At 32.0% G+C, this 13,088-nt stretch overlaps 1 protein-coding gene across 1 annotated transcript; it reads right to left on the bottom strand.

Annotated features, from left to right (window-relative positions):
• Window positions 1–2,310: 2,310 nt before the first annotated feature.
• LOC125817347 (receptor-like protein kinase HSL1) lies at window positions 2,311–6,004 on the bottom strand. The gene is made up of 3 exons (XM_049496878.1): window positions 5,565–6,004; window positions 2,987–5,154; window positions 2,311–2,845 (listed from the first exon to the last, which is right to left on the bottom strand). Exons 1-3 carry the CDS (start codon window positions 5,984–5,986, stop codon window positions 2,475–2,477), a joined length of 2,961 nt encoding a protein of 986 aa, XP_049352835.1. The 5' UTR covers window positions 5,987–6,004; the 3' UTR covers window positions 2,311–2,474.
• Between the last annotated feature and the right edge of the window lie 7,084 nt (window positions 6,005–13,088).

Genomic DNA, 13,088 nt, shown 5'->3' on the forward strand with positions numbered 1-13,088 from the left:
GAGATTAGGGGAGAAGTCACAATAAAAGTTACGAGTTTGACAGAATTAAATAATTTCAAATTAAATTATATATTTATAGTAAAATCCCATAGTATATATATAATAATTTATTCTGAAAAAAATTATAATTCAAAATTCATAAATTAAAAATGTTAAATCCGCCTACGGACTCAAAAAGAGAGAAGAGAGGGAAAAGTAGCAATTAAGTAGTGATGAATGATTATCTTAAAGGGTTGATGGTGATTTGCAAGAAAGTTTAATTAATAATCAACTTTTAAGCAAGCATGATTACTTAATTATTTTTCATAATCTATTTTTCTTTTTGAACACGAGCTAGTTTTTTATAGCCTGTTATGATAAACTGCGAACCTATGTATTTATTTATTTCATATTTAGACATTTTATCAAAATTTTAATATCAATTTAAACCTTTGTTATTGTAAAACTAAAATATTTACCAACAAATTGATGGCCTAAATATAAAATTCAATAAAAAGACCTTAAAACTCACTCGATGAAATTCATATGTATTCTTTTAGTTTATTACTCATTTATAAAATCGCTTCAACCTTTTGATGTGCAAAATGAAACTGTTTAAAATCATATTATTATTTTTACAGTTCTTATATATTTTAATTTATAGGCCAATAAATTATGCATTATAGCAAATTATTAATTCAAAATAAATGATATAGATACAGTTTAATTTAATTCTGATTCGCATCAAACTTCTTGCTATTCGTCTCTCTTCCCTCTCTCTGGTATCTCGCTCGTCACTCTCCTCTTTTTAGCCTTCTCGCTCGCCTCTCCCACTTTATACAAACACAAATGTGTAATTTGTGTTTGTATAAAGTGAGAGAGACTGTATATACAAATATAAATGCATATCTCTCCGTCCTATACACTTATAATTAGACAAATACAAATATTTCTTTGTCCAGTTCTTTTTTGCCTTTCTATCTCCCTCGCTTTATACAAACACAAATTATACAAAATACAACGTATAAATTGTGTTTGTATAAAGCGAGAGAGAGATTTCATATACAAATACAAATGTTTTAACTCGATTCAATTATATACGAATTTAAATTTTATGCAGATATATAAACACAATCATTGATACATATACATAGTAGTTACATATATACAATTATCTAACCGATATACATATACAATTCACTTCTCTCCACTCTCTCGCTCGCCTCTCTCCTCTCTCTCAATCTCGCTCGCCACTCTAGCCTAACACAAAGAACATATACACACACAAACGCAATTTTCATACCATCACCGCAATTTTTATACAAATCGCCGCAATTTATACAAATCAGATACTCTATAGCAAATATAATTTGGGTATGGAGCACAAATAACAAAACTATAGCTATAGAGCGCTAATATGATTTTTGTGTTTGTTATTCCTAAAATTTACTCTTCTTATAATATATAACTTTCATGTGAAGTGAACTGAAAGCTAAGCTTCAAGTAACTTGTACAGCCAAAAATGAATTGGGCCGTAACCTACAATTTATTTGGGCCAAAGGAATAGTAAATTTGCAAAAATAGGATATTATATGCGTGAACTTGAACTTTTGACCCTTACTTACCAATATCGAGTTAGCCATTGTCCCTTATCTATGGAAGTACTGAGTACGTCTATTTCGATTCCTTAAATATAATTTTGAGCATCGTTAGTCTTTTGCAATTGCTTAAGTGCAGCACATTTGATCCAACTAATAGAATTTGTTTTAATAAAATCAACAAAATTATACAAAGATATTTTATACATTTCACTATATACAACTTAAATTCTGTCATTATAAACTTTATGGTCCCTCAATATTGCAATCCATGAATATCAAGTCACATAGTTGGAAGAAAATGAAGTTATTTTCAATGTGTTTCTCAGTTCCCACTAGCTCAGGGCAAAATTCAAACCAAAAATTCCTTTCAGCCAATGATATTAACTTATTTAAACTACTCATGCTGCCTCAATAAATAATCGTGTGTTCCTATTTTAATAATTGAACATCACCACTCACTGTCACCAATTCTAAATATCTTTGAATTCTTCTTCTCAAAACACAATTTAGTCAAACCACATAAGTCCACATAATCAATCAATGTCATTGAAAAACTGGTGCTTTGTCTGTATATTTACTTCTAAAGGCCCCAGCTCAGTGAATGATGGACAGCAAAGTAGGACCTAAGTTTAACAAACTTAATCAAAGGCATTAGTTAAGAATACTTACAACTTTCAGTACCCCATCTGTGTTGCGGTAGGCTGACAGCTAGCGTAAAATTTGTTAATTCATGATGAATCCTCGTAATATAGATTCATAAAGGGTTGTAGAATTCAAAGAGTACAATATGCTTAATTCTTGAAAAAGACTACTAATTTTTCATTATGCAGCTTCTTCCTTGCCAATTCTTGACAAGAAACACTCCTGCTTCTATTACTTGATCTAATATATTAACTAGACTGACTTTGGAAAGTGAGGGGAAAGTTTACCATTCTTGTTTTCCATTTCTGGCACATTATAAGGAACTGACTCTTGGATCATTTTCACCACTCTGTGCATTGAGGGGCGATTAGCTGGAGTTTGGTTAAGACAACGTAGACCAACATCAAGAACCTTGCATATATGTTCTTTGAAGCTGGAGTTTAGATTTGGGTCGAGCAACTGATCAACTCCTTTCTCGTTCAACGTCGTGTGTACCCAAGTAGCTAGATCTTTCTCCCCGAATTCTGGACTGACTGGTCTTTTGCCTGTCACCAGCTCCAAAATGACCACTCCAAAGCTATATATGTCACTTTTTTCATTCACATGAAGAGTATATGCATACTCTGCAATCAATGAATTTCACTAATGTTAGTTTTGGCTACTTTAAAATGAAATTGCAATCTTTCTGAAAATATAAGCTAGATATGCCAATATATCGGTAAAAATGACTAAAGCCAGTGATATAGTTTTGAACAAATCAATACCTGGTGCAATGTAACCACAGGAACCAGCAATTACAGACATGGATTCAACGTCACCTTTGCTGCCTGCTTTAACAATTTTTGCCACACCAAAATCTGAAATTTTGGCTCCAAACTCATCATCCAGCAATATGTTGTTTGACTTAACATCACGGTGAACAATTGGAGGAACACAACCATGGTGCAAATAAGAGAGCCCCTCAGCAGCATCTAAAGCTATCTTGAACCTCAATGGCCAATCCAACAATTTGGCCTTGCAACTGTGAAGAAAATCGCCCAAACTTCCATTTGGCATGTACTCATATACCAAGAGCTTGCTATCCCCGGTATCGCAACAGCACCACAATCTCACAATATTCTTGTGCCTAATTTTACCCAGAGTTTCAACTTCAATTTCAAACTCGTCTTTATCAGACTCAAGAGCACCATAAGGGGTTTCATCTTTAACTGTTCTCTCCCATAGCTTCTTGACAGCTACTGCCTCACCATTGCTTAGGACAGCTTTATACACTCTTCCTGAAGCTCCATTGCCAATTACATTAGCTTCATCTAGGCCAACGGGTATTTCAAATTCACTAAATCCAAGCTTATGGAATGATGTCCACTTTGTCATAGTGTTTCCTTTCTTAATCTTCTTGAATTTCTGATACTTCCAAATGAACATAGCAATCCCGACAAGGAAAACGAAGCCAGCAACTGTGTAGATAGCTCTCAAAGTCCATAAGTATCCTTCATGCTGTCCTCTACCTTTGGTAGGACAAAGACCAGCAACACCTTGACACAAACCTGGATTACCTCGAAAGCTGTCTCTATAAACACCCTTATCAAAAACTGCAGGAATCATCCCTGACAGCTGATTATTAGACAAATTTAGCTTATTAAGCTTCAAGCTTTGCAGACTGAGTGGGATTTCCCCTGAGAAGTAATTCCCAGAAAGATCAAGATAATTAAGCACTGGCAAAGTCCCAATTTCCTCCGGAATTTCCCCAGAAAATCCATTGTTTGCCAAGTCAAGCTCACTGAGTTGCTTCATTGTGTGAATTCCGAAGGGGATTTTCCCTGATAGCTCATTGAAACTAAGATCAAGGGTTCCTAACTGCCCTAGCTGCACTAATGTGTCTGGAAGTTCTCCCGTTAGCTCATTATGACTCGCGGAAAACTCAACCAAGTTCTTCAACTTTCCTACTTCACTAGGTATAACCCCTGAGAATTTGTTTCTTGATATTTGTAGGTTAGACAAATTTTTGGCACCAGAAATCATGTGTGATATATTTCCTGAAAATGCATTGCCAAAAAGGTCTAAGAGATAAACCTGAGGCAAACTCCAAAACTCAGTTGGGACTTCCCCGAATAGCTTATTAGCCCGAAACCTGACCCTAAGTAAACTCCGGCAGTTGCCAAGACTAGCCGGAATACTCCCAGAGAACGAATTATATATCACTATAAGATCCTCTAAAGCTCCCATCTCACACAAACTTTCAGGAATTTTACCAGAAAATGTATTGTATGAAACATCAAGATACTGTAAAGCCGAGTTCTTCCCCAGTTCACTAGGCAATGAACCAGAAAATCTGTTAGAGAATAACTTAAGCTCGTACAGATTCGGAGAGTTAGCTATACTTTCTGGAAGAAACCCCTCAAATTGATTCTCAAATAAATTGAGTGACTCAAGTGGCAACTCACACAACTCATCAGGAATAGTCCCATTTAACTTGTTAGTCGACACATCGAATCTTCTCAACCTGGTCAAGTTAGACCATCCCGAAGGCAATTCTCCGGTGAGGGAATTATTGTAGAGCTCAATTTGAACAATACTATTAAGCTGTAAAATTGCACTTGGTATTGACCCAACCAGTCCATTATTGGACACATCAAAATTAGTCAATCGACTCAATTTCTCAATACTCTTTGGAATTGAACCAACAAGATTACACATGCTTAGCCATAATATCTCAAGATTCGTCAAGTTACCGAGTTCAGGAGGAAACTGACTCGGCGAAAAAGGGTTGTAAGCAAGTTCAAGTGTCTTGAGACTCGTTACATTACCTAATGCAGGAGGAACTTCACCAGTAAGAATGTTCTCAGTCAGAATAAGAGTCTCCAGTTGCCTGAATCTTCCGAAACTTGCCGGAATATTCCCCGAAAAATAGCATCCACTAAGATCAAGGTACCTGCAATAGAAGATCATAATATACTAATGAAACAACTAGAATAACAAAATCTGCAATAAAAGATCATAATATTCATTTCGTTCCATCTGCATTTTTATTCAAACAATCAATAGTAATTTAGAGTTACTATAACACCAACAAGCAAATCCATACGGGTTATGTTGGTTCAGCTAAATCATTGCTTACAGCCCCTTCCCGCAGCTTGCTAACGCGAGATGTTTTGTGCACTGGACTGTCTTTTTCTACACATACCCATGTTATATACACTAACTATAGATCTTATATTCACCTTAAAACAGACCCAACTACGTATATATGGCTAAATGTAAGTCCCAATTAGTTGATATTTTTCGAAAAATTGAAAGAAAAAAAACAGGGGAAATGCAAAATTGAGGTTCAAACTGAGTTACCTGAGGTAAGGAAGATCGGAAATAGTGTCGGGGATAGTTCCACCGATGAGATTCTGAGAAAGGTCAAGGTACGTGAGGCTACGGCATTCAGAAATAGAAAATGGAAGAGTAGAATTGATAAGATTATTCGAAAGCGAGAGTGACGAAAGCGAAGTAAGATGGCAGAGGAAAACCGGAAAGGGTCCGGCAAGAGAAGCACCGGAGAGGTTAACAGCGACGACGGAGGGAGAATCTCCGGCGTCATTACAGGTGACACCTGTCCAGTTACATGGGGTAGGATCATTTTCATACCAAGTAGAAAATACCCCTTGATCTGAGCTTGACAAAGAGTGTTTCAGTTTTTGTAGATACAACCCATCTTGATTTAAAGCAAAAATCAAAGGGAATGTACTCAGAAAGAAGAGTAATAGTTTCATTTGCATGGTTTTTCATGCACAGGAAGAAGATACAGAGATTTTTCTGTATTAATGGTGAAATGGGTGTTTGCTGAGCTTGTTAAAATGGTGTAAGCTTTGAAGGATGAAAAATGGCGAGAAAAAAATGGTGTTATGTGGGACGATGAGGGTCGGTTTAATGTGGACAAATAGTCCAACTTGTCTATTTGTGATGTGATATCATCTTCATTATTTGACTGGGATAAGTGTTTTCCCGCTATTATCGGTGACAGCTCTAGTCGTATTAGTCTGACTTCAAAATGGATATTTTTTGAACATTATATGTCAAAAGGATCTTCTCTAAAATATAGATCAAAATGGATAATTCGCCCTTCTGATCGAGATTTCTTGTGTCTAGGAGAATTCCTTTTGATATGTGATGCTTAAAAAGTGTCGTTTCGAGCTAGACTCACGTAACAGTCAGAAGCGGACCAGACCCACAGTTATATATAGGATTGTGCGTGCACTTTGATCTCATGAGTGATTCATTTAGTATTAATTAACAGTACACTCATGAGGAGTATAAGAGTGTCCTCATGCTATAGCTACAAGCTGGAGGAATCAATCATGAGACCAAGGTTTAAATTCAGCTGGAGTTCTATTTCTTTATTTTTATTTTAAGTTTATTGATGCACTCGAAGTAGAATAGTATTTTTGTGCTTAGTATCCATAAGTTTTTACCCTATAAGTAACTAAAACTTTGTGCTTAGTATCCATAAGTTTGTGCTTAGTACTCATATAGAGAGGCGGAGTTAATGGAGGGAAACTGATTCATCTAAACTTCTCTTTTCAAAAAATTAGGATATCTACATATATGCAAATCTCTCCAACTTTTTGGTAGGTATATTTTGAATTTTCTTAATAAAAGTATTGACTTCGTCACTATTATATGGTCAAAATAAAAAGGGAAAAAAATCTGAAATATATCTGAACTTTGATCAAAATTTTTGTAATAATCTCAAACTTTGGGCAGAATCTATTACCCATACTATTTAATAGTATATTTTAAAGATAAATAAATATCTAACTGAACAAGTTACTATTTATAATGATGCAATATTTATGATGTTCACGTGAGCACATATATATCTTTAAAATACACTATTAAACAATGCAGGGGCAATAGGTCATGCCCAAAGTTTGTAATTATTACAACAATTCGGTCAAAGTTCGAATATATTCGAATCCTTTTCCCAAACAAAAATAAGTGAATAATAGTAAGAGATATAGACCGTTACGAATATTATTTTGAAACTTGAAAGGGATATTTTGAAAATTACAGAAGTTATTAGGCATATAGTTGATTTGGACTTGGTGATTATTAATTAAAGAAAAAGGACTTATAATAAGCTTTTGTGTTTTTTACTAAATAAGCAAGAAAACAAGTTACAATTTGGTCAAATAAACTTTATAAATTTATACCCAATACCTCTTGGCTCTTACAAATGATATTGACTCAACTTAAGAATATTTAGAAAAAAGCAAAATTCCTTTATTTCGCAAATGGAATTAGATGACATAAGATTCAGTTTCTTTTGGCTTTGGGAATGGGAAGAAATGGAAACATTGTTTTTCCCTATGTCAAAATGAAACATCTCGTTTTTATATAAAGATCAGGAAAATAAAATGAAAGTAGCAAAAATATGGTTAGTGACTTGAGGGGTATGTTTGATTAGGAACAAGTTATCTCGAAGTAAATTATTTCAGTATGTATATAAGATAATGCATTCCATCATCATGGTATAAATGAGGAGATAGATATAGTCCAAGAACTGATTTAATACATTTAATCAAATGCAAAATAAATCAATCATGTATTTTATTGCAAAATTACCATATTTTATATCTCACACCAAACGATGGATATAAGAGCATTAAAATGAGCATGTAAGTGTAGTCAAATTTATAGGAAAATAAAGCACAGTATTGTTAGAAGAAATTTGGTGTATATGTGGGGACTCTTTGAACAAAAAAAAGTGAACTTTGAAATTTCAAAAGGAGAGCAGTCTTCCACAAAGACTCATTAGTTTACTTATGTTTTCCCCATTTGTAGTAAATTTACCAATAATAATTAAACAATATATCTACATTTATTTTTTCAAAAGCAGTCAATTTTAACACAAAGTCCCAAAAATATTTGGTAAACTGTCAGAGTTTAGGGTTTTCCTTACATACACGTGTCTTTTAACCTGGCTCATTTAATAAATATAAGTAGACATTTAAACTTGTATAATATTAAACGAATAGATATACGTGTCTTGTATAAGCTGAGTGAATTTTTAAACGACCTTCCATGTTCGTATTACTCAAAAGTCGAATAAATTTGGTAGAGAGGCTGCTAAATTAATTTGAATTTTGAGGTAAAAAAATAAGTTAAAATTGAAAATCGAAGTAATGAAAGACTAAAACCAAACAATATTAATAATTTGAGTCTTGTCACACATGGTCCAGTTTGATAATCCAATTGTTTGGGGATCAGAATATGGACCATATATTAATATGAAAAAAAGTTTATGACTCTCTATCAAAACAAAGCTGCTATATATATGTACTGACTGTTTTTTTTTTTAAATTTATAAGCGTGCAAATATATATTAGGTCAAAGATTCCAAGATAGTGAATTTGTGACTCACTCCGCAGTGGAACAAAGAATATTCAGAACTATAGGTTGCTCGAATTCTTCAAACATATTGACAGGTGAATTGAATATCGAAGGTAGGTATTATTATATTTTTATAAAGTTCGAGCAATATTTATAGCCAATTGGGATTATGGGCACCACACAAACTCGAGGAGTCAGTCCATGACATTTTCCTAACTAAAACGCTAGACTATATATAGATACATGTGTCTATGCACGGAGCTAATTAATGTATATGTATAATGTATTGCATGTTTACTATTGAACTTATGGGTTCGACAGAATTCAATAGCTTTAGTTCAAACGTTCTGTTTGAAATAAAAATTAGGAGTATTATAAATAAATATTTTTTTTATAATTCAATACGCGATGGTTCCAAAAATCTTAAACTTATAAATCTTCGATTGTGCCTTCGGAAGTGAAAAATAATTGGCGGAGACAAAAAGTTCCAAGTACTAGTTCGTATGTGTTAGAGATCTGTGTAAAAATCAATATTACTGATTCAACAAACTTTGCAGAAACACGAAGTTACCAAAGTTTATTCGAACCAGTGAAGAAACAGATGAACAAAAATTAATTCAAAAGAAAACTAAAATCTGTAAAACATACCAGAATCTGAAAAAGCAGAACGGAAAAGATCAAGCCCACTGATTGCACAGTGTCCCCGTAAGGAAATTATTCCCCTCCAGTATCCGAGGTTTGATTTGGAATATGTCCTCCCAGGATAGAATGATCTCAATCACCAGTGTATTGATACCCAAAACGCTGGTGTCAGCGAACCACTCAACAACAATAAAGTACACGAAGAAATTTGTGCAGAAGAAGAAGAAATCAAAAATTTTCGTAAGTAAAAAATCTAAAGAATAACATGTATTTATAGGCAAGAGGAATTGGTTCCGAAAGGTTGCAGCGGCGGAAAATTTAAATAAAACGGGAAATTAATTTAAATAAACGGATCACGCGGATCCGAGTCGGGTCGGAACGTGTCGGTTAATTAACTAATTAATTGAAATGTTTTGGCCATTTAATTTTATTTAATTAAATAAATAATCAAAACAAACTTTGTCCAAAAAAAATATCTCGATCGATCATTAGCCAAACCCAAACCCAAAGCCGAGCGACGACGACAGCGCGATGGGGTCCCTCTTTCAAACCCTTTTAACAATTAATAGAAGTGTTTCTCTATTTAAACTCTTCTAGTTTTCTTCCCACCACCGATGAGGGACAAATTCCTTTTTACTAAAGCATAAAAGGACTTTTCAAGTTCCTCTCTTTTCATCTTCCATCCATTTCCCATTAACTCTTGCTATATACCAACAATATGAATTCTAACATAATTGTAAAACCTTACCTTCAATTATTTATAAATTCTTTTCTTTGTACAAATATTTATAGGTAAAAAGGTTATCATAAATTATCTAAATTTCGATGCTTATTTCTTTTCTTTAAAAAAAAAAAACTCCCTCTATTATTGATAGACAAAGTACACTCCCTCTATATGTGTATTTATATTTAAGATAATATTAGGGTATAAATTATGTATATACAAGTTACCCAAAAAAAGATACTCCTTATGTCAAACTTATGTAGCATAGTTTGAATTTCGAGAGTTCAACAATCTAATTTTATTCGTGAATTTGAAAATGAAATCTTTAAGTTTTTTAAAAATAAAATTTACATACTTAAAAACTATGTACAAAATATCATAAGACAAAATAATTGATAATTCAAGATATGAAAAAATTTACCGTCAAAAGAAAAACTTATTTAAATCTCAAAATTTAAAAGGTGTCACAAGCGCGCATAAAATCATTGTGCAACAATCATTGACGCTCCTTTTTATTGACAAAACACACTATATTATAGTCTATTCTCGACCAAAACACTAATTAAATTTGTACCAAATTCAACACATATATACTGTGGGATTGAGGTTAGGTGCTCACTTTACATATATAGACAGCTGAAATATTTGATTTTTGTGGCTGTTTAAACTTATGTTATTTCAAAGTTCAACTCTCTGCCCTCATGCGATGATGACTATTGTCAAATTAAATATAAACGGAATCCATAGTTAATTTCTGTTTGCTGATAATGTAAATTAAACGGAAAAGGGTCAAATTAAAATAACCCTCAACGTATTGAAAATGACTCATAAATGCGTTCAGTTATGAAACTGTAACCTTAGAGTTAGAAGTAGAGAGTATTTACCATCCGAACAACCCTTTCTCGTCGCAAGGAATCAAAATTTTTACTTAAAAAGTGCCATGAAGAAGAAGAAGTAGAGGAGGAGCAGGCAATGTCTTATCTTTAAACTTGTCAACAGTGGCTACAAGTTAAATATTTTGAAAAAATTGATACTATAACTTAAATAGTACCATGAAAACTGGCCACCACATGAAACTATTACTTAAAAATGGCTATTAGGCGCAATTCATCCACTTTCAGGCCCAATGGGTATGCAAGTCTAGGTCGGCCCACTACGATGCTGGATCATTTATGGGCTTTCTCTAATTCATACGTACTTCATTAGTCTGGGATAAGTTTTCTATATAGAATTCAATTAAGTTTTTAGAATTACCATAAAATGATGTGGTGCAGTGGATGAGGTTGTTCCTTCCTTAATTAGAAGTCTTGAGTTCGAGCCCTAAGTATGAAAAAATATTGATAGGAAGCGCTACCCCCGATAGGGCTCTGCCCAACGCAAATTCGAATTAGTTGAACTCCAATGTGACACTGGATGAGAAACCTCCAAAAAGTCGGATGTTCCAAATGTACTTTTTGGCACAAACAATAAACTCAAAGTACTACTTATTAAATGTTTACCAAACATTTGAAATAGTTATTTTAAGTGGTTAATCCCTAATCTATACTACATGTTGAAAACACATATATATATAAAATTTCTCATTTTCTTAATATTTTCATTTCATTTATTCTTTTAAATTTTCCTACGTGCTACAGTTCACATGTGTTTGAGTAATATTTTAGTCTTAAGTGATCGATTATGTAAAACACTTAGAATATAATTAGAGACAATCTAATTTAATATCCTTGATTTAGTCATTTTTAATAAGTTACAAGTAACCTTAAATTCCAATTTTTAATTTGTTAAAGTTTCACAAATTATCAGAACTCATACAGGCCAAAAGTACGATAAGACATATTTTCCTACAAAACAATCTTATGTTTGTTTTTTCTCTTATCTTTTTGAAAAAGACAAGAAAACTATCTGAAAATATTTCAATAACATAATTATTATATTTGAATAGTCCATCAAGAAAATTTAGCTTTTCCAGACTATCAAATCTTTTTAACTTTATAATATTCATTTGTCAAAAAATATGTACTATATTTGTTCACCTCCTTTTAGATATGCATAATAATAACAGTTTCGATAATTTTCAATAAATTTTTATACCTTGAATAATAACTCAAAAAAGAAGAAGAGGAAAATGGTCTGAAATATCTCTCAATTTTACAACTTAGAGTTGATACAATAAAAAATATATCCATTCTAAATCGTAAAATTAAAAAATATATAAAACTTTTTTCTAAAAATAAATAGGAGTATATCATAACTCTTGATAGACTTGACACAAAGTAGGTGGTATGTACAAATTCCTTTTGTTTCCAAAGTTCTTGAACATTTTAATTTTAATTTTTTTTGGTTAACAACATTTTTATTTTTATTATATACTTGGATTTGTTCTAGTTTTAAGTTTTATATAATTTCATTTTGTTGAAGAGTCTAATGTTGTTGGTGCCATAATTGACTCCTGCTGAAAGTTACATGTATATATAGTTAATTAATTAATAGCCTGTTTGATATTGGGTTTGGGAGCTCATAAACACTTATTTTGAAAAGCAGAAGCAGAAATTTATTTTTTTCAAGATTAGAATATCCCTTCCATATATATATATATATACATATTTATTAATATATTTCTTATTAGTTAATTAACATATATCTTATGTTTATTTGGTTAAGTTCCATTTAATAATTTTAGTTTTTATTTTTATGTAATAAATTTTATATTTATTTTACGTTTACATATTATTATTTTATTTATTATTTTACGTATTATTTTACCGAATTAAAAAACAAGAAGAATGCAACAACGATATTTTTGTAAGATTAAAAAATAAATAACAACTACAGATTTCGACCCTTCAAAAATATATAATAATTGATTGAAAATTTAAATATGCGCATTTTAATTTAATAAAAATAAAAATTTAATTTAATTTGTTGTAATAGATGTTTAAACTAGTTTATTTCTATAAATTAATCTTAATATTAAAAGTACATTAATACTTGCCTTTACTCGTAATTTGACTCTCAAAAACACTTTTTAAAAAAATTTAGCCAAACACAACTTACTTATAAAAATTACTTTTCAAATGAATTATCCAAATACAAATTATTATTTTTTCCAAAAACAGTTT

The sequence above is a fragment of the Solanum verrucosum genome, unplaced genomic scaffold, assembly GCF_900185275.1.
Source record: "Solanum verrucosum unplaced genomic scaffold, falcon-dt-bn FXZP01000280.1, whole genome shotgun sequence".
Lineage (NCBI taxonomy): Eukaryota > Viridiplantae > Streptophyta > Magnoliopsida > Solanales > Solanaceae > Solanum > Solanum verrucosum.